This window comes from Phaethon aethereus (assembly GCF_964289735.1).
Source record: "Phaethon aethereus genome assembly, chromosome: 1".
In the NCBI taxonomy this organism is placed as follows: domain Eukaryota; kingdom Metazoa; phylum Chordata; class Aves; order Phaethontiformes; family Phaethontidae; genus Phaethon; species Phaethon aethereus.
Window position 1 is genome coordinate 149,675,035 of NC_138575.1, and position 22,478 is coordinate 149,697,512.

The 22,478-nt window shown below is 43.5% G+C and overlaps 1 protein-coding gene across 13 annotated transcripts in view; it reads left to right on the top strand.

Moving 5' to 3' along the window:
* The window catches only part of MAP4K4 (mitogen-activated protein kinase kinase kinase kinase 4), a gene marked incomplete at its 3' end in the record, with an annotated part of 164,845 nt that extends 159,127 nt beyond the window's left edge, over positions 1 to 5,718 (top strand). For 11 of the 13 annotated variants that reach the window (XM_082009076.1, XM_082009071.1, XM_082009072.1 and 8 more), the window contains 5 exons: positions 920 to 1,020; positions 1,773 to 1,922; positions 2,714 to 2,873; positions 4,790 to 4,929; positions 5,635 to 5,718. In XM_082009076.1, the coding sequence (XP_081865202.1) occupies positions 920 to 1,020; positions 1,773 to 1,922; positions 2,714 to 2,873; positions 4,790 to 4,929; positions 5,635 to 5,718 (635 nt within the window). Of the gene's footprint in view, positions 1 to 919; positions 1,021 to 1,772; positions 1,941 to 2,713; positions 2,874 to 4,789; positions 4,930 to 5,634 lie in introns of all 13 variants that reach the window. The other 2 variants (XM_082009077.1, XM_082009082.1) reach the window with 1 other exon arrangement.
* Positions 5,719 to 22,478: the final 16,760 nt, after the last annotated feature.

Genomic DNA, 22,478 nt, shown 5'->3' on the forward strand with positions numbered 1-22,478 from the left:
GCAGAAACCTCCTGAGGTTTCTCAATGTCATCCAAATAATGCTAATTTATTATCTTCTTCCCCCAAAAAGAGTGCTGGAAAGAGGCTAACAAACCTCAACATTTGGAAGTCCCCATCATCTGTTCCTTCACAAATCCTGATGGCAGCTGGAAGTGCAGATCTAGCAACACTTGTTAAATGGCCACTTCTACACTTTATCATTCCCCTTGTGAAAACAGAAGTAGTGAACAGAGCTATTTTTGATGGTTAATGTAGCCAGCTGTTTGAGTGTGGGAACAGAGATACATTTGACAATTTGTGGCTCAGCTATGTCATGACACTTTATTTCTGATAAATTCTGTGGGTTTGTGTTTGTTTTTTTTTTTTTTTTTAAATGAGTTATCTCAGGCTTTAGGGACAAAGGAGAGTGCTCTGCTGTCAAACTTGCTTTTTGCTTTTGAAATGGTCTTGTTTCTTAACTTCTCATTTCAGTTCCTTTTTTTCCCTCCTTTCCCCTTGCAAATTTTGCCATCAGCTCAAAATACCACTGCCAGTGCTGTGACTGGAACTGCCAATACACTCTGCCACAGTCACAGGCTTCTGTTATTGGAACCGTCCCTGTCTGAAAACCAATTTTCTTGTCGTAATGAGTAAGCACCGTCTAATGTGAGGAAAAAAAAGTGTAAATAAGTGTGTACTGACTAGGTAATTCGAAACATGGTGATGGGTTTAATTACTGATAAGGGTAATGAATTTTTTGTGGCATAAATATGTCAAAATATTTAACTACTTAGAATTAGCAATCCTAAAATGCAATGTTACTAAAGAACTCCAAATGTATGTAAGTATGGAGAAATATTGTAATTTTCTGCTTTCCTGAAGTAACTGGAATGACTTTGGAATTGCTGCTAAATTCTTTTTTGTTTTGTTTTAATTTCAGTAAAATATGAAAGAATCAAGTTCTTGGTAATTGCATTGAAGAGTTCTGTGGAAGTCTATGCATGGGCACCAAAGCCATACCATAAATTTATGGCCTTTAAGGTAACAGTCTATTTCAGCCTTACATAGGATTTTCCCATAGCGACTTGCAGTTACCCCTTTTACAAAAATGTTCCAACATTTTATCATGGCTGTATTACAAGTTCCTTGGTAAATCTGCCCATGAATTGTATTATATTTTAATTTAATTATTTTTCTTTAGCTCAAAGATGCAGTACAGTTAAAGTTCTAAATTGCAACTGAGCGTAAACTAATAATCCCCAAATGACACAATATCACAAATGTTTGTTTCACCTCTTTATAAATAAAACATGAGGCAGAGAGAAGTGAACCAAGTCTAAATATCTTCATCTGAGCAGAACAAGTCATTAGGTGATACTCAGCGTGGTTATGTTTTTGAATGCAGCAAGAATGAAGTTAGCTGGCATGGTATAATTACCAAACTGATCTGCAGACAATCAGTTACTGCTGGTTGTGCAAATTGAAGTAAACACTACGGGAGCGTCAAATTTCCCGGAACTTTGGGGAAAACAATTCTTACTAAAAACCAAACAGACCAACTGAAGTAAACCCCCACAGAAAACAGCTTACAATATTATGTGTTTGAAATGCAACAGGGTGCAGAATAATCTGTCCTTGTCCATGAGAGATGTGTTAGCCTGACTGGTCTGGTGGATGAAGGCCAGAGGTGTGCAGGAGGAATAAACCCATAATAGGTGCATCAGAGCATACTTTTGTAAAACCCACCGTGGTTCTAAGCAGTAAAGTAAATCTCACTGATGGTTGTCTTACAGTCATTTGGAGAATTGGTACATAAGCCATTGCTGGTGGATCTAACAGTAGAAGAAGGCCAGAGACTAAAAGTGATCTATGGCTCCTGTGCTGGCTTCCATGCTGTTGATGTGGATTCAGGATCAGTCTATGATATTTATTTACCAACACATGTAAGAGCTTCTGCTGGGGTGGGATTTTTTCCTTCTTTTCTGGTTCCCCCACTGCCCCTTCCTTTCCTCAGGTGACCAACACATTGGGCTGCCCCCATGTATCACTGCTAGCATGGTAAATTGGGTGGAGGGGTCTGAGCAGATATCGCCACCTGTGCTTAGGGGCTTGTGCCTCACTCTCTGTCCTCTCCTCATGGTCAGGATGTCTCCATGGTTGGGAGCTGCCCGCTCAGGTCTGACATGGGCCAACATGACTGTTTCAGGGTAGCAGCTAAATGGCCGAGTGCGTTGCAGGGGGCTGCAGGGAATGTGTCGGTACAAATGACATGACAGCCCACTGATGAGATTCGACAGGGTTGGCACAGGCCAGGTGGCCTTAGCTCTGTTGTTTCCTGTTGTGCATTGTACACAGAAGTGTCAGATGGGCCTGCAGTGTGTGATGGACCTCCCCAAGCGCTATTAACTACAGTGCAGGCGTATGAGGTCTGCATCTGGGCTGCTTGCCCCCGGCTCCCTTTCTGCCCATGGAAAGAAATGGGCACTCCTACAATTAATCTTTCTTGGTTTAGTTGTCTGCCTTAAGATAGGAGCATTTGTGCCCCAAAGGTTTCCAGGTCTTTGTTGTCACTGTATAAGAGTGTTTTATTTGGGGTGAGCAGAGCTAGCGCTTCTAAATTGAGTGAATCCCTGATGTGCTGTCAGCCAAAATGAAAAATCACCCAGCCCTTTCTCCCAGTGCAGGATCTGTGGCATTAAAACAAAAGGCTTCCTCTTCTCTTTTGTCTCTGTAGATCCAGAGCAGTATCCAACCTCACGCAATCATCATTCTCCCAAACACGGATGGGATGGAGCTACTGGTCTGCTACGAGGATGAAGGAGTTTACGTCAACACGTACGGAAGGATCACCAAGGATGTGGTGCTGCAGTGGGGAGAAATGCCTACTTCAGTTGGTAAGTGCCTCGGCGGAGTCAAATACAGCGTGCCATTAGGGAGTGTGAGTGTGTGCACACAGGGAGAAGGAAGGTGCATCAGGTCTGACATCAGATTCAGAAGCAGTAATGCTGTAATATTCCTGAAAAACAGCTGTGCAAGGTGGGGAGTAATCATGTGGATCTATTTCGTGCTAGGTTTTTAAGAACAAAATCCAAACAAGCAAATTGTGGAGTTCAAGAATGAAAAACTCACCAGGGCCTCTGTAGGCTGCTGCAGAATTTTTGCGAGACATCCACAAAGTCGTGGAAACCTTTCAGTATAAAGACATGTAAAGTGGCAGGTGGGCAAGATATTATGGGTAGCTCTACAGAGATGACAGTCTGTATATCTGATTTGATGTATTTACTTTAATTCACCTGCAGATTGCTCATCTGTCCTAGCATGGTAATTCTCCCACATCTCTCCAGTTCAAAGCAAGGTAGTTTTGAGAGTGGGAACAGTAAGTGTAGTAAAATGGGCGCAGAGTTGTTACGGACGCAAGTGCACACCAGGGGATCCCTCTTACTGTCCGTGCTGCCGTATTTCAGTGCCGAGTGTAGCATGGGCTGTGATCACACCTTACTTTGGGGAAAATTCATTGGGTTTGTGTGCTTTGGAATGGATGCCTGTATTAGGAGATTACTGCTGATAGCTGTTGAAGAAACATGAACGATAATGGAGGAGGAAATTTAAAGAAGTTTTATGTACAGCATGTTCACGCCTGTGGTGATTAACTCTTGACTAGATGTAAAAGCAATCAATTTATCAGTTGGCAAATTGTAGAGCCTTTGGGAAGTGGAGTGCCTGTGAAGTAAATGGCATCAAGGCAGCCGACGCCATCTGAATATCTCATCTGACAATTTTTAGAAGATATTTGGCCTAGTTACCACTAGTGACCTATGTAAAATAAATAAATCTCAAGCATGATGGTATATGCAATGTTATAGGTGTACATCTATTACTGCTGTAGTAGATAATTTGATTTAATTTCACTGAAAATTAATATGAGAAAAATTCTATAGAAGGGAAGTACTGCAAAATTAAGTATTTTTAAATTTTGCTTGCTAAGAGCTATTGTTCTTTTTATTTTCCTGTTAAGTATGCATGCAAATCAGAGGCAACAGCTTATTCTTCATTAAGTTCCCATATGTTATTTTTGGCAGCACTCCTAAGACTATCCATCAAATTGCTTTTTGAATATACCTTTTCATAATGCTGGTGACTTTCTCCTTTATTTGATTTTTTTAGTGCTATCAAGGACAGATTTTTTTTCCTCATGCTACTACTAATCTGTTTCCCCCAGTGACACTCTTAAGGAAAAATGCTTGATTTTTTGCTTTATTTGTGCACAAAGGAAAACGGTATGACAAATAATAGTATTTCCACTTGGAGAGCTTAATATGAACCTGTTTTTGAGATGTACAGAATGCTTTTCAGACCAGTTGGCTTTCTTAAGGAGATGAGTTTTTTGAAGTATTACTCCTATTAAAGGACCTCATTTTTTCTAGTTTTCCTTTTCCCTCTTCTCTTTCTGTGTTTTTGCTGACAAACACCTTCAAGGAGGGGAAATAACACCATGGGAGACAGAGGAACGCAATGTTCCTTCCGTTTAATGGAAGGTTGGAAGGTTCCCATTGTGTCATGAATGCTCAGGCAAGACGTATATTACTGACGTGGAAAACGCATGGGGAAACTAAAAGAAGCCACAACTATTTTTAGGCATCATGAAGCTGCTGAAGACAGAAATAGCATGCTGAACATGTGTGTAGTTACAATAAGTACATGCAGGTCATTTTTCGCTAGAGTGCATCAGTATATTCCTCTGCTTTTTCAGTTCCTCCATGTTGCCTTCTGCCTGTCCTAATGGGCCGTGTGCTGTGTTTTCTTTCCAAAGCGTACATCCGATCCAACCAGATTATGGGCTGGGGAGAAAAAGCGATCGAAATACGGTCGGTGGAAACTGGACACTTGGACGGTGTGTTCATGCACAAAAGGGCACAAAGACTCAAATTCTTATGCGAACGCAATGACAAGGTATTCCTCCCCGTGGTTTCTTGCCAAGGTGGTAAACGTGTACTTTAACTGCGTATTTGTGGTGCGTTGACCCCGACCAGCAGCCAAACAACCACCCAGCCTCTTGCTCACTCCCCTCTTCTGTGGGATGGGGGTAAAATAGAAGAAAGTCAAAAAGACTCATGGATCAAGATAAAAGACAGTTCAATAAGGACAGCAAAGCACGCAAGCCAGGCAAAATAAGGAATTTATTCACAACCTTCTGTTGGCAGGCAGATGTCCATCCACTTCCCAGGAAGCAGGGCTTCAGTATGCATAACACTTGCTTGGAAAGAAAAATGCCATCACCATGATGTCCTCCTGTCCCTGAGCATGACGTTATAGGATATCCCTTTGGTCAGTCTGGGCCCGTTGTCCCGACATTGTCCCCTTTCAGCCTCTTGCACATCCCCAGCCCACTGGCCTTTGGGGGTTGAGGGGCCAGAGAGAAAGCCTTGATGCTGTGCAAGCGTTGTTCAGCGGTAGCCAAAACACTGGTGTGTTAACACACTGCTTAGCCACAAATGCAAAGCCCAGCACCATACAGGCTGTTGTGAAGAAAGCCAACTCCATCCCCGCCAGAGCCAGCGCAGCACCGTAATTGCACTGTAAATATCGGGGCAGTGAAGGCAAATTAAAGCCTCTGCTGTCCTGCCTGTTGGATTTACCAGTCTCTTTTCTTCGCAGGTTTTCTTTGCCTCCGTGCGGTCGGGTGGAAGCAGTCAAGTCTATTTCATGACCCTTGGCAGGACTTCTCTTCTGAGCTGGTAGAAGCGGTGGGATTTGGCGAGGAATTGCTGACATCCAGAGTCTGAGATCTTCATAACTCGGAATTTTCAACTGGAGTACAGACCTGCACTAATGGAGCACTCTGTGTAAATGTGTGTGCAGGCATCACTGGTGTTAGGTTTCTTTTTGTTTTTCAGCTGAGGCTGCGATGCAACTGGTGCTGTAAAGATATTGCCGTCAGGTGCTACAATGTCTTTGAGATTTGGGATCATGCTAGAAAGCTACAGGTCTTCTTTTCCCTTCAGCTCCAGGATTCCTAGGCTTTGAAGGACTCTGTCTGTTAGTGTTAAAACAGAGAGGGGGGAAAAAAAAGGAAAAAAAAAAAACAAACCCTAAACAGACTTACCATGAACATGCTGTTGAGTGGACAGGAGGCAGGCAAGAGAAGGTGAGAAGTGGTGTGGAGAGTCAGACTGGCTGAAACAGAGGGCAGATCTAGTCTAGTAATGTTAACAATGTATTTAATTGACATTTCTTTTTTGTAATGTGACAATATGTGGACAAAGAGGAAGGTGGAGGTTTTAAGAAGTTAATATTTATAAAATGTGAAAGACACAGTGACTAGGATAACTTCTTCTTGGGGACCGGGAGGGTGGGAAGGGGCTCGGGGTGGAATTCTTGGGGGGTTTTTTGTTTCTGCAGTTTTATTTTGGCCTGGCCGATAACTTTAGTCATTTTCTGTGTACCAGGTATTGCCTGAAACATGTGCAGATGATAAAAAAGGAAAAAAAAAAAGAAAAAAAGGAAAAAAAAGAAGAAAAAAATTTTAAAAATTCATTTTCTATAATGATTCTGTGTTAGGCCAGAACTTGGTTATGTCACAGTATTAGCACTGCCTCAGTTAAAGGTTTAATTTTTGTTTAAACCTAGAAGTGCAACAACAGTTTTACCACAGTCTGCACTCGCAGAACTAATAAAAAAATGAAAAAAAAAAAAAAAGAGAAATAAAATCCAAACTACATATGTTTATTTTTTGTGCCTACCTCATTGTTTTTAATGCATAAAATAAAAGAGGTGGTTTAGTTTATACGTTTTTAGATGAAAACCATTAATGTCTAATTTAATCTTAATACCAAAACTACCAGATTGAAAGGTTTCTGACTGTTATTGCGTAGCAGGTTTCAGCAGGAGGAGAGGGTGGTCCGTAGGGGCAATAGTGGTAGCGGTATGGCAGTGAGACACTGATTAATGTAATTTGCTTACAAAAATTTGGTAAAGCAAGCATTTTTTTAAACCAGTTTCATCCTTAACAGAAGTCTGAATTTAGCCTAAAACCAGAGGTTTCACTCTTCTAACACGTGGGCTTAGTAACAGGCAGGTAAAAATAACTAGGCTAGTTCTATAAACTGTTAAATGTTGTAGGAACCATTTTGGGGCGGTGATGTTTTTCTTTTTTAAGAATGCAATGCACTAAAACTCTTTTAAGAATGTAGTTAATACTGCTTATTCATAAAAACAGCGTATACCTGTGTTTAGATGTAAGATCCCAGCTCTGGCTTTTTTTTTTCTTTCTTTTTTTTTTTTTTAAGTCAGTTTTATTTTATGAATAAGTTTTGACATTTGTAATAAATGTCTTGAGAGTAATAATTTGTTTAATGGCTACATGTTCATTACTTGAGAAACTTTGAGTGTATAATAATCTGTTGGTGTTGTAATAATGCACAGTGTCACGATTCAGCCATTTTCCTTTTTGTTTTCACTTTTTTTTTTAAATTCCTTTGGTGGGGTACTTTGTTGACAGCTGCCTTAAGCTGTTCATTCAGTGAACAGGCTCTCAGTGTTTCATGGGCTTTGTCTTCTGCTGCGGTTAACTGTCCTTCATGGCATGACAGGTAGGGCTTTTTAAACGCGTATTCTTCAGTTCAGTCAAGCTGATGGCTCGAGCGACTGGTCACACAATCAATTAAGAGCCCAGAGCACCGAGTGTGCAAAGCTCAGACTCGACAGACCCTTCTTTTGGTGTCAAATCTGACTGCTGTAAATCTTTCAACCCCAATCAGCGTTGCTGCTGAAGACTCTCCTGTGCACATCGTAGACGGTTGAAAAGCGAGCGGTAAATGCGTACCGCCAGCGCACACGCGTGCACACCCCCCCACACCCCCCCCAAAAGAATCAAAACTCAAGAAAGCCTTACATTTGCTGGCGGAGGAATACCTAGAACTATTTTTTTTTTTTAATTGTATGACTTTTGGATAGCGTTGAAGGTGAAGGATGTGTTCTTTTCAGGCCCGGTGTGGTCAGCCAGAAGAATGATCAACCTTTTGTACTATAATGAACTAAAGGGGACTTGGAAACGCAACGTGATGGTAGACGTGGGTGTAATCACACAGCTGCCCTGTAGTGTAGTTTGCCGAAGCTGATTCGATCGAATGTCCGTCTGCGTGATTTTAAATCTTCCAGCGCTATGTGGTCAAAAATTAATCTAGTCCTTGAAAGCTGATGCTATTCACCTAGAGGAAGATGCTCCAGTACTGTAGGGATGCCCAGGTCACGGATACGTGCTGTTGAAGTTTTGAGGCTCTGTGGTGGGGGAGAATCTCCTTCCTTTGGTGGGGCTGCCCGCCTGGCAGCTTCTGCCTCCACAGAAGTGCCAACACGGCAAAGTAAAAACAGTATTACGAAACCACTACATATACCAACATCGAACTCTTCAAACAGTGCTTTTGTAAGCAAAGAAGAAAAGAAAAGCTCCTAGGTTTAGTTTTAAGCTTTAATAAGTAATAATTTTCTGTATCTTTAAGTCAAAGTAACCCTAACTTGTATGACTGCAGTGTTTTTATTTTTTATCTTATGCACATGTTATGTTGGAGAAAATGTTTACAAAAATGGTTTTGTTACACTAATGTGCATCACATATTTATGGTTTATTTGAAAGTGATTTTTGTGGGTTTTTTAGTTTTTCATAGTAGTAGTAGTACACTTTTTGTGATTTATAACCCCAAACTCTGCTGATTATAAAGATGCTAAACAATAATACAAAATGACAAACTGCATTAAAATTACTAATCGTAGAGCTGCAAAGCAGACTGGTGACAAGTAAAACACACAGCCTTTTTTTTGCAGTGCTATCTAACTTGTCTTCTGTGTATTATGGAAATTACTGTTTTTTCCCCGTTTTTCCTTAAATAAAGTCAAATTGACACCTATTGTATGTGGAAAGTATTTTGAATATCTCCTGGCTGCAGAAATCAAGCTGCATGTTGCGTAGTTGCATGTGTTCGTAAGACCAAAAGCCTTATTGTCAAATCTCATCATTTTAGAGACTTTGACAATAAACATCGGCTTTTGAGGGCTTCGTTGTTGTGTTGTTTTTTTTTTTCCCCTTCAAGCCCTATCTCCTGGTGCAGTTGCTCTTTTGAGAATTACAATTTTCCTTTAAGAAAATGAAAAGTGAAAAGCTTAGAAACATTAGCGAGTGCCCGGAGGTTCAGAAAGAAGTTGTTGCACAAAGGAGAGCCTGGGTGCGTTGTGAACGTGCCCTTGCACCACACCACTTTCAGGCATGTGGTTTTTGCGAGCTGGCCTTACTTATTGCCGAGAGAGTGAGATGAATGGGAATCCCGAGCCAAATGCTCGCCCAGCGTAGAAGCACGGCTCCAAAAAACTCAAGGCTTTCCAAGTTGTAAGCCGTGGGTGCTCAGCAGGTTTGATGCAAAGCCACTGGTTGCACCCCTGGGGTTCTTGTTGGCCTTTGCCCATGTTTTGGGGTTTTTTTCCCGCCGTGGGCTCTGTCTGTTTTCTGAAGTGGAGATAAGCAGTAGACGTTTCCTTCCGCCTAGGCTGGTCTCTGCAGGAGGAGGAGGAAGTCTCTTGTTCCCGGGCTCCTGCCTTTCCTTGCGCTTTCATCTGCAGAAGGCATGGGACGTGGCGTAAGATGAAAAATGTTTCAGGGTTTCACTTGCTTCCTATGGACAAAGGTATCTGAAATCCTCGAGCCCCACAGCTTTTCCGCTTCTGCGAGTGTAGATACTGACTGAGCTTAAAAACTAGCAGGACCAGCCAACTGCTGGTCAGGCTCCTGTCGGCTCCACTCCAGTTGCTGCTCCAGAGCTGCTGGTTTTCTTCAGTCATTCTTGACCTGTTGAAGACTTCCCTCAGTTAAACATGCTTAGCATAGTCGAGCACCTCTGCTAGTTGTGAAGACAGACACGAGCTGTTGCTCATCACAGCATGCAGTAAGTAGCTGAAAGCAGCAACCCCGGGAGGGAGCTTCACGGTGGGCGCTGGCAGAGGCGATAGAGAACGTGCAAAACCTTCACGCTCCTGCGAAGACAGACACAATTGCAGTGATTTAGAGGAAGGTGGCAATTAAAAAGAGAGCACCTTGGAAACTGAGCAGCAGATCTCCTTCCTCTGTTGGACTTGTGTAGGTAGCAGTGGTGAGAGAGGCCCAAATTTGTACCTCATGAGGGGAGGAGGGTTGTACACAGGACGGAAGGGAACAAATAGTGCAGCAAAGGAACATGTACGTCTTCAAAATTAACAACTGCAGTAGTCAAACGAGAAAGAAATCGTCAAACATCAAAAGGAATATTTGAAACAATTTTTTGACACAGCTTTTAAATATGCAAGTTAAATGAAGTGCCGAACACTAACCCATGAGATCAAAGTTAAAAACCTGCAAATTAGAAAAGAACAAGAGGCAGCCCTTTTGCAACCCAGGGGGGTTGCTTTGCTGAAAGACGCGTGCTAGCGCATTGGGATTGTCTAGGACCTTATATGAAAGGAGGAGAGTCTAGTTTTGTGGTCTGCCACCATCTGTGCAGAGAGCTTATTAATTCTCCTGCTTGTACCCATATCGTGGCCTGGGATGAGGACTGTAATGTTGCGAAAAAGAGACTGAAGCTGTTGGAGAAACAACTTCAAATGCAAGAAGAGAGCTATGGCGGAGAGGGGACGCGGCACCATGCGTTCAACACGGGACTCTGCTGTATCAAGATGGTCCAAGGCAACAACTTTTCTAATAGTAACACAAATGCATTTCCACCTCAGCGTCCAGTGCCCTGTTACCCACCCACGAGCTCCAGCATCCCAGCCCAGACCTGCTTCTCTCTTCTTCCAGCATCACTGGAGAAGTATCAGCACGGAGTTGCGCCGTGTTGCTTGTGCGGTATTCCCTAAGCGCTCGTTGAAGGCTGGTTACAGCTGTCTTCTTTTGACCTAATCTCCTCTTTTAAGAGGTTTTTTTTTAACCCATTGCGGTGTCGGTGCTGCGCAGAGGGGTGTGGAAATGCAGGGTCAGGCGCCGGTATTGCCGCGTGGATTGCTGCGGAGGTTACTGGTAATTAAAAGGAGAACATCAGGTAATTGCAGTCACTTAAGTTTTACCCCGTGATTGTGTGGCTCCACGCAGCAAATGCTCCGATAAAGGGTAAAAACACTGCTTTAGAAATACTGACCGTCTTCTCCTCCTTATCTCTTTGGTTTATCCCACTTCTTGTTCTAAACAATAATAAACTAGAGAGAGCGGGAAAGAGGAAGGTGTTTTGTTGTTTAAGAAAATAAATCTCTGACTCAAGAAAAGTATGCCCATTCCAGCTGAGGAAATTACAGGGTTTTTTCCTTTGTTAAATTGTAACAGGAAATTCACTTTAACATTTAATTCTCAGACTCTTGTGAGTCTGTGGGGTAAATATGTGGCATAGGAAAGTCGGATTAATTTGTTCCAACTGCTGTACACAGCTCAAATTTTACTTGCCCTCTGTGAAATTTTTATTGCACAACCCTGTATTTGTCATTCAGCGTAATTTGTCCATTAAAAGGCATTACCACACTTCCATTTTATTTTAATATTTGCATCTCCTAAGCAATTTTGCCCATGCCATGGTAGCCATGGAAAAAACTGCTTTTCTGGCTGTGAAACAACTGTTGGAATGAAGGGATTGCTGTTTGTCACAGGGAGATGACAATTTTTGGTAGAGTCCCGTTGGTATAGTTAGCAACACTCTAGTCTTACAAACAGGCAAAACTGAAAGACAGAAGAGGGCAAATGATGCATTTGGAAGGTTTTAGTGAGTCAGAGAGTGAGAAAACAGAGGTTTTGCCTTGAGATCTTTCCCTCAACCATTAAACCATTTTGGACCCTTGGGGTACCGGTGTTTGATGAAGGCGATCGATAGTGTAACACACACGGTCGCTTTCCTGGGCCAGACACTGATACTTACTAACCTTCGGCAATTCAGACGGAAAGCCGTTAGCGAGGCTGGATCTGTGAGAAAGCAAAGAATTCACATTTTCCTCTTCTGTTTTGTTGCAATGATTTCACTACATTTTTCACCGGTGCTAAGCATGGACGTGCATGCAGATGGCACAGAGCATGCTTTGCAACAAGGAGGGGGCCCGGCTTTTGGCAACTCTGTCTCTCCTACTGGCGGTGCCACGAGGCAGAAAGTGGACCTGGGTCCTCCTAGAAGAGCCTTGTCAAGAGCTTTGTCAACCCCACTGCAGGCTTAAGCATTTAACTTCAAACATAACATAGACGGAACCTAACTTGCATTCTGCCAAGTACTTAGGTGTGTCCTAACCTCCACCTAATGCTTAAATGTAGTCCTAAGCGTGAAGGCAGACTTCCTAGCAATGGATCCTACCACGGTGCAGGCTACACAGAGCAGCTGGCAGAGCCAGACGCGTGTGCACGTACAGCAGCTCTGTCCTAAGAACTATTTGCTGGGCTTCGTTAAGTCCTAAACCTACCCCAATCAAATCACAAGAAATTCTGGAAAATTCATATGGAAATTTTCTCGATGTTTCAGTAATGAAATTAACTGAAAGATAAGAAGAGAGCACAAACTGGCATAGGATGTTAAAATGCAAAGTATGTAATGATAGACTCCCAGTTGTAATGACTCTAATGGATATCAGAGACAAGTATAAAAGGATAAATTATTTCAGGGCATAAAGAATCAGTTATGGGTAATTAAGCTGCAATTATCATTACTGTGCTGCTATGATAGGGGGTTTTTTAAACTAATTTTTCTAAAATGGAGTAATGCAAGTTAAGCATGAATTAATCTATTACTTGCCATTCAGAGAAAAACATTTTTCTAGTGCTTCTCAAAATGTGCCAGTGGGACAGATCTCAGTATTACACTAGTGAAAACACCAGGGGTTTTTATTAAGTGATTTATTTCACGTCACAGCTGTTCAGTGGCAGCGTTTAAACTCCTCTTCAGTGAAGAGCATAAAGCCATGCCTACTGCCGATCACGTAAGCCAGCAGTCAGGTTCAGCAGGGTTCTTCACATGCTTAAGATGGAAGCGATTTGGTAAATAGGTAATCCAGGGATCTAATTTGGAGCAAGGGTGGCACAGCTTAGAGCGGCCAACAGCGTTCTTGGTTCAGTCCACAGCGCTGAGATGGCTGAACCTGGAAATCGGCTGGTGAAAATTTCAGATTACAGTACTGAGATGGACGGTCACTGGCATCACCTTGCCATGAAAGGGCTCTTGTAAAACGTGTCGGGTGAGCAGCTGATCCATGAACAGGCGTGGTGTGTGAAGGACCAGTAGCTCTGCTCATGAAATCAGAGACCTGAGGTGGCAGTGGCATTACGAACAACGAGGCAGAAAGGCAGCGGGCCGCCTTCTCTCCGTCTTTGGTTTATCCCACTTGGGTATATCCAAAGGCACTGGAGATTTGCAGCTGGAGAGTGACTCCTTACTGGTACCAACATGCAAACTCAGATGTTGGAAGTGACAACACAAAATTCAGCCGTAGGTTAACTTCGCCTGTGTTGCATGGTAACCCGCACAAGGGAGCAAGGGAATCGATTCCAGCTTTGCTCCCAGCACCGTCCCTCTACACATGACCCAAGGCAGTTAGGGGTGTTTGCAGAGGGATTACTCCGAGCCCCTAAAACCCGGATGCCCTTTGGTATCCTGGCTGGCTTCCGGCTGCTGCTGCAGAAGTGTTGGGGTTCCCAGGGCGATGGGGGGTCTCGGCTACCTTGGACATCTGGAAGGGAACTGCGTGCTTGGGGTTAGGTACCTAAATCCCATCAGAGGGATGGGACATTTAACACGTTTGTCGTGACGCTGAACTCTTCAGTGCAGGGCTTGTCATCCATTGCGTGGGTTTGAGTACTGCCTTGCGTAACTTAACCAGTTGATGCTGTAATACAACTCTTTAGAAAAAGGATTTTTTTTTTAAATGCTGAGAAAATGGAAAATACCAGGATTTAACATTCCTAACTTAAACTTAACCCAGACACCTCTTACTACTGCTCAGCATTTAATTACAGTTATAGACTTCTCTTGAAGTGCCATACTCACTCTACAGCAGATGGTCGTCATGGGAGAGATAAGTGTTCAAAACCTCTCTCTATCCTCATTAATTAGTTTGGAGCCTTATGTATATCTTACTCAGTGTCATCCAAAGTGCTCCTTCTCTCAGAACGTGTATCAACTTAGTATGGTTCAGAAATACTAATGAACTTATCTACATTCCTGTAAAGTGAGGGAGGATTATCATTAGAAGCAATTTTTTTTTTTTTTCTGTTATCCTAACTTGAAATAAGGAACAAAAGGTTGGATTTTTTTACAGAAGAGAATTTAAGAAGCATTTTGTTCACAAAAGTCGAAGTGAAACATTGCAGTCTTTGGTCAAAACTAATTTCTTCACTTCTAATAACTGTAATATTTTGTTTGCTGTAATAACCACCAGGAAGTCATCATGTTAACTGTAATTTTAAAGGTATTTTCATGTTGCTCCCTACGTCCGTCATCCCTTTATGCGGTGCTTTTTGAATGGACAACTTCTCTCATGGTCCAGCTCACAAAGTTTTTCTCTGAAAGAAATGTGTTACATCAGGTGACATTTACGTTTTTATGGGCTTGGGTATACCTATAAAAACCCATGTGCTGGGTGAGAGAAGGTGCTGATTGATAGGTAAGTGCTTTACAAATTCTATGGCATCGATTAAAGTATCTCAGAGCGTATCACTTAAACAAAATATTCTGTCTCAGTCAAACTGACCTCAGACAAAATTTACCTCTTGCCTTCCTTGATCTGAGTAGAAGTATTTCACAAGATTAACATCTCTTCCCATGCGAAGTATTAGTTGAATGGCAAATTAATTTTCTGATTAAAAAGGAAAATATTGAGATGGAAAATGCGTGATTTTTATATATGAAGCACTGAAGCGATGTTTTGTCCAGCTGGCCAAAGTTTTCGCTTGTGAGCTGCCCCATGCCTCGCTACCTGCCCCAGGTGAGAAGCCCCTCATTGCCTCGAGGCCACGGCACCCACGGGTCTCAGCTGCAGACTCTCGGACTAACAAGTGCCAGTCGCACGTATTTTGGGTATGTGCCTCGGAGTGATGGACTTTGTTAGAACAACTGAGATTTGGGGCAAGGGGGAAAGGAAAAACATGTGCCCAGCAGAACAAAGGAAGGTTTAGGCTGAAAAGGAGGGAAAAGAGTGATTGTGATATGCTATAAAACCAGTGTCTACAATGGGGCCCTGCTTTCTGGTGCCCGTTTCTCAAGCTTGTCTTTGGAAGATGATTTATTCACTGCCTTTAAACGTGTCTTCTGCCTAAAAGTGCAAGGTGCATACCCTGATCTTTCTTTCGTGAAGCCAGTGCAAAATAGATTTTTCCGCATATTCTGCTTGGGGGGCTTTTAAGAAGTGATTCATTGCATCACTGATGACATGGGAGGTGGACACAACCCCTCACACCGCAGCGTGTGAGCAAAAGGAGTAGATCCCCTTGTGCTCCTTGTTGCATGTGTCTACAAATCAAACAGAGCATTATTTGGCACTGTTGCTCACGCTTCCGCAGAGAATGTCTCACAATTGTGTTTCTTAACTGAGATCGATCGAATATATTGATCGCTTGGGATTGGTTTGCAGTTGAGATTCATCGCAGCACAATATTTCTTCCTAAAAGACCAGTCAGAACTGAGGGTCTAGAGAGCGACTGACAGTTAAAATATTCCCTTATGGGTTTTTGCCAGTCAGAAATATTGCCTGGAAGTGAAATCTGTGAATCTGCATTCTGCAGGAAGTTGGATGGAGTGTAAACCAGAAAAAATGCAGAAATCTCTGCTCCTCTCTAAAGTCAACCGCACTCCAGGTACTCAGGGCAATAAAGGTTAATTCGGGTGAACTGTGAGGAAATGGGCAACGGAGAGCTGCCTTCTACTGGTAGGAAGGGGTGAGCTCCATCTTCAGCTCTCTGTTTTTTATGCGCCCTGTGACCACAGTACAGCCAGGGATTGCGCTGCAGCTACTTCCAAACCCATCTGAGAGTTCCTGTATGCACCAAGGCAAGGGAGCAGACGGCCCCCCAAACATTCCTGTCCCTGGGATCTGCTGATTGCTGCTCCTGCAGGACAGACAAACCTCCTTCACCAGACCCTTTGGAGCCACTGCTGATGGGGGGCTGGCCAGTCCCCGGCTACAGAGTGACACCAGCCAGCCTACCTGGACCTTTGCTGACCCTCTTCATGTAAAATGCTCTTAGACCCATGTGTTTTGGTGGTCTCCTTATGTGGGACTGCCACGGTGAGTGACCCGGGCTGGGGTGAGGGATCTGCTTTTGCCGCTCAGCGCCCCGGGGACCCCCAGGGCCAGCTGTAACGAGCCGTGCTGCGCCGGTTCCCCCCAGCAGCTCCGCCACGGAGAGCAGGAGGAAGAGCGAGAGGTCACGAAAACGAAGAAAGTGAAATTGTTGATCGCTTTTTGCCCCACTTCTATAAATAGAACCAACCCTTTTGGTTTCAGTTTTATTCCTAGTCATGGAGAGCATCGTGTTCTTATTCCCGTTGCTGAAATGGCTAAAATGGCTCCTAGGTCTGCTTCCCATTCCTTTGCAATTACAGCACGGGGTGGAGGAAGACGTGATTTCCCAGTGTCTGGGAGATGTTTGCATGGCGAGGCCAAACATAACAAGAGTTCAAGTTCCTCTCTCGACACCCCCCGGAGAGGGAGCAGAGGTGCCCGAGCTTCTCCCTGCAGCGGATCCCACTGTTCGGTGAGACCCGTCGTTTAGGATCATCCCACACCTGGCTGCACCTGCTGCGGGAGAAGCAGCTTGCTTTCCTCTGGGAACCATGCCCTTAGGGCCCGCAGGACCCCTCACCTTCTCAGAACTTCGAGAGACTTGCATTGTTGCAGCAGCTGTAAATTCAGTCTTACCTGGAGCAGTGTTATTGGTCCCATTCCCTCCTCATTTTCCCTGCTCCCTTTTTGATGCTGTCTGTCCCTCCTTCCTTCCTTAAATAGCTGTTGTACTCCTATTTCTGCCCAAAGCAATGTTCGTCTTGCAACACAACGAATGGGCTGAAGCGACACGCTGGAGGTTTTTCCCGTGGATGCAGCTATTGCTACTTCCAGCAAAGACGCGACTGTGGGGTACTGGGATTGCGTGTCTGCACGGCAGCGTGGGACTGGGCCGGTGTCCCAGTGCAACCTGCCCCAAGGTGGGCAGACACTCCAGCTTTTAATCAAACAGCTTTGGGCTAATGTGGAAATTTGTGCCAATAATAGAGTATTTGCACGAGGGGATGAAGCTGCAGAAGAGGTCTTGAACAGGCCAAGGCCAAATATTGCTGCTAAATTGGCCATCTGTTTGCAAAATATATATCAGCAAATGCTATAATTTCATGTACGTGACTTGGTTTCAAGTTGACTGTGGTAACTCTGAGGCTTGACGAATGAAGTTTTGTAATAGCCGTCCTCACTACTTACTCTGGAAAGCGTTGTCTGTGCTGACATTTCTCAAACAGCAAATGCAAAGGCCTAGAAGTTCCTTTTGGATTTGAAATACACTGCTATTAAGCAAGCCCATTTTGCAAGTTCTAATCTCACTCCAGGAAACACCGTTCTCATGAAGAGGTGACCATCAGAAAAGTGCATCCAGTTTCTTTCCAGTAAGAGCTGGGCTGAGCTCTTATCTCTCAGCAGGGATGCTGAGCGCTTGCTGGCGCACAGGATAGCTTCTTGTGGGAGTTTTGCGCAATGAGAATAGATTGGGAGACGCTCAAAAATCTGAAGTTTGCAAAGGCAGTGGCAGTAAATATTTTTTGGAGGTTTTAATGGGTCAGAGATAAAAAACTGAAGCATGTCTTTGTCAGGTGACTAACATTGATGCTGTGCATGTAAATACTTCTAATCATGATGCACAAATTCTGCTTCTTACAGTATCTTGACCACTCTGCATGTTGCCAGTATTTCACATTCTTTTTTTCGCTTCTTTTTGATGAGCACTTTAAGACAGACAACTTCAAGGCACAGTCTAGAGAGGTTCACATCTCAGGTAAAGAAGGTTTCATTGCTGTCACACAGTAAGAGTTTTCACACAGGCCATGGAGACTTGACTGATTGTTGCTTGCGGCTGGTGGTGGTGTTGTCAGTGCGTATGGTGTTTGTAGCATGCAGGCATGAAGAGGCTGTGAATCTCATCTTGGAAAATTTTAATGATGACTGTATTTAAGCCTACTCTAAAAAAGCCTCCAAGAAAAACAAAATTTCATTTACCCAGAGTTAAAAAGCTATCCAATTAATTCTAGCACTTGGGATTTATGGTGTGGTTTTCCTAAAGTAGGGAGGCTTTTCCTGGAGGGACCTTTGAGGTCACTGCTGTGCTGCTGCTTCAACGATTAGTTCAGGTAAACTCCTAGTCATGGATAGCAGAGTGCAATCCTTTTCCGGTAGAAATACAATATATTTTAAGTGTACAGTCTTAGTCCCTTAGATGGAATGTAGTCATCTCCTTACTGTATGTTTTTAAGATGCACTGTGGCAGAAAATTTTAGGAGAGCGAGCTGTTAACCGTGCAAACTCACTTGTGGCTCCTTGTTATTTTCCCCTTCATACTTGCCTGAGATCGGTGGGAAAACACTGCCTGCAGAAGCTGCTGGGGAGCAGCCTCTAAAAGAGACATTGGGTAAGACTGGAGACATCCTCTTAATTTTGCCTTTAAATTCTTCTTTCTGTCCCTTCAAAAAAAAAACCAAACCCAAAACAAAAAAAACCAAACAAAACACCAAAACCCCCAAAGGTTTTCTCTAAGTGTTATCATTCAAATGTGTTAGGAACCCATTTCGGTGTCTTCATCTGTTAAGAGCTTAAAGTTCTTGCTTCACTACACTTTAAAGCTTCAGCCTGCTTCAGCTGAGTGTGATCGGAGTGTCAGATCCATCCAGTTCGGAAAGGCACGGTGCCTAATTTTTCTGAGGAGAGCCCGTGAGCTCTTGACGCATTGACTCGATGTACTGTTCACAGCGCGCTACGGCACCCAGACGAACGCTGGCTACCCCTCTCTGCTTTCGGCACAAGGCATTGGCAGCGGGATTTCTTCATGCTTTGAGACAGATGGTTTCCAGTCCATTTTGCTATCATTTACCAGAGGGTCCCCTTGAGCTGCAATGATCCTGTATTTCGTTCTCTGCTAAGTCTCTGGTCTCCAGGTGTGGTAACTAGCATGTCTGGTATTTCTCAAGTACTGCAAAAACACGAGTGTATAATTTCACAAGTTAATCTTAAAATAGCACAAGTGTAAATGTCAGTAGCTTTTCATATAGACACATTGCACTTTTCGTATTGCTTTACTGTTTATAGTTTTATGTTGCTTTTTTATTGCAAGAAAATTGATATTAAGCTTCCTTTGCGATATTTAAAAGGTATCGCAGGGAAATGAAAATGCTGCCTAAATAAACCCTGTCTGGAGACCCACACTCTTCCTCATTGAGAGAATAGGTCTGAATTGTTTAGACTGCACAACAGGAGCTGGACTTGAGCAAACCTGCTTGGCCATGGCTGACTGAGGTCTCCCCCTTTGGCTGGTGCAGTGCTGAGACATGTAGTCCTGAGACACTGTCAGATTCAGATTCTGTCAGTCCCCAGGTTTGAGGTTGTTCAGGCCAAATGTCTCCGTTTGGGTCATCTCTGTTTAACCTTTTTGCATAAGGTTGTACGAGTATGTGGATACATGAACGGACTTATTTTCCCCCTCAAGTCTGTGCTGGTGTGTGGGGACTTAGTTAAACTGATGGACCCGAAACATTTATTTCATCAATGTTAGGAATTATTTTTTAAAAGTGATGTATTTGAGACATATTTAAAGAAAGTATGGCATCCTTGAAGTGAACAGTGTGCGATATGTGAAAGGAGAGGAGGGAACAGGCAGCTAAAAACAGAGCTGGTTCAGTCAGCAGCGTAAGTGCCATTGTGCACAGACGGACGGGTACCAGCTGTCTTTTGGGTAGACATTAAGATATACTGTATGAATGGAGGAAGAAGAATGTACTTTAACTGAACACTGCTAACCTTATAGAATAAAAAAAGTCTGTAAAAACCTTCATGAAACCTAGATTATTTTTTTTTCCCTGAAATAAGTAGGGCCATGTTTGGTGTCAAGTATTTCTTTAATGTTCAAGTGGGAAAATATTTCAAGCTGTTTCAGTCTCTAGTGCTTCTGAAAAACCTCTGGATACATGATAAAATGAATATTTATTGTGCATCACAGATGGGGAAGGAACTGTTATTTTTGGAGCCAGGCAAAAATGATACATGGCTTCTTTTTGTTGAAATGTTGATTAAATCTTTCACAGAACGAAAACTGGCAGTGGACCAATAACGTACAAGACCACCCATTAGAAAACATTAATTTTGTATCACATATTCAAACCTGACAAAGTGGAGAGAACAGTCTATTAAAAAAAAACACAGCAGCAACAAAAAACCCAAAAAACAAAGAAACGGAAGAAGAGCGAAGAGCTGGGGCTGAAAGGAGAGGCAAGTGAAATACTGATGTGACAAATTGCGCCCTGTGTCCACTTCTGCAGCTGCCTTCCCCGCTCTACCGGCGTTCATAACACAATTAGATTTGGATGGATGCACAGCCACTGGTTCAATATTCGTAACCTTACCAGCAGGAATCATTACAGAACAGTATATTCCTTCAACTCTAGCTGCTGGAAGGAAATGTTATATAGGAAACTCGGTGTATAATTTTGGTAAAAACAAACGGGATTCTGCCTTGATACCTTGTTATGTCAAGCAGGTCATGCTGCCACCCAGCCCAGATAACAAGAGCTCTGGGTCATATTTAGGGCAATATTGACGTGCCTGCCATTCACATTAACGGCCGTGTCGTGGCTCTCAGTACTTTTGTGTGGAGAAATGTAGCTTGGAAGCATCCTGCAATGTGGAACAAATTCCTTGTAATATTTGTTAGGAGAAAAAACATGCAGGTAACCTTAGTTGTAGTAGGTGTCCTGCAGAATGTCATAATTAGTCATTTGAGCCAGGATTCCCAAACGCCTGTGTCCTAGGGACTCCAGAAAAATTTGAAAATATACATCAGGTCACATTAAACTTTAAGACACGAGTGATTATAATGGCCATTTGGTTTGGTATCTTCCGGAACATATTTCCAGAAAGGAATTCTGACTGTTCTCAGGTGCTTTCCTCTCGTCTTGTTCCCCAGTGTTGCCAACTTGCTCCAGTTGAAAACTGGACCAGTTCAACCAGGGTGAGCTTTTTTTGTCAAGTGAGCAGCAAACTTATCAAAATCAAATTTGTAAAGAGGAAGCAAGTTGAAGCCTCTCGATGTGTGGCAATTCTTCCGGAACAGGGCAGGCGACACGCAATCTGGGATGGCCCCCGGGGACAACAGATCAATGAATACTTGCACGGAGATGTTGCCTAAGTAAACACAGTCACAGGGTCTTATTTCACAAGCGTGCCTTCCTATTACTTGAGTAGTAATAGGATCCTTTTTGTACAGTGAACTCTGGGTACCTCACGGCTACCTCGCTCACCTAGAAAACCTGAGATCTACAACTTCACGCAAGGCATGAGGTTTGGCACGAAATGGATGCAAGGACTGAATCTTTTTCAAACGTGAGGTTTGTAGATATGCCCTTGGTGGCATTTTCAGCTTCACATTTGTGCTGGAGCTCCATATGGTTGCGTGAGTAGTGCACGTACAGTACGTTTTGTTCTGCAATCAGTGTCCACAGGTTTCATTTCGCTGTGTCCTGCATGAACAAAGATTGCCGATAAGTGCTGTGTGTTCTGGTCAGCCGTCCCGTCGAGCGTTGCTCCAGCACCATCCCAGATGTTTTCAGGAAATGTCTGCACATTCTGCACAGTGCCCTCGAAAACACAGGCCATCTTGGGCCCAGCAGTGTCATTCCTGCAACTCCACCGCTCCTGCAAATGGGTGCCGTTTCAAAATTCTGCCTCCTTGCATGGAGAAAGCCGTGATGTACTTTGCAGTCTTTGCAGTCAGGCATATGGACTCGGGACTGGCGCGTAGCTGAGTCTGAAGGTAATGAGAAAGCAATCAGCTACTCCCACCTCCAGAGGCGGGTCAACCAAAAGCAGGTACAGGGGCACAGTGCGGGGGTCAGAGGGATGGGATGGCAGGGAAAGACCTCCGTTACATCAAAAGCCACTTGCACTGGGCCGTGGAAAGAGCTTGTTGCAATGGCCTGCCAACGTGAGAACTGCACGTAGACTTTGCCCTTTGCAAATTTGCTGTCTGTTGTTTGCAACCCACTTGGTAGGTGATGATGATGGATGATGCATGACGGGAATGTGCAATGCCACCATAAAGCACTTTTGCCCAGCACTAAGACTAAGTGGCAAACAGGCAGGTGTTCATGACTAGACGCAGCTAGACTTTTGGGGCTGTGCGGTGCTGGATTCAACAGGTAGGAAGAGAATAAAGGGCAGAACAGAAAATATTGTTACAGTACTTTTAAAGTTCATATTAGGCCTGTGTGTGCTCT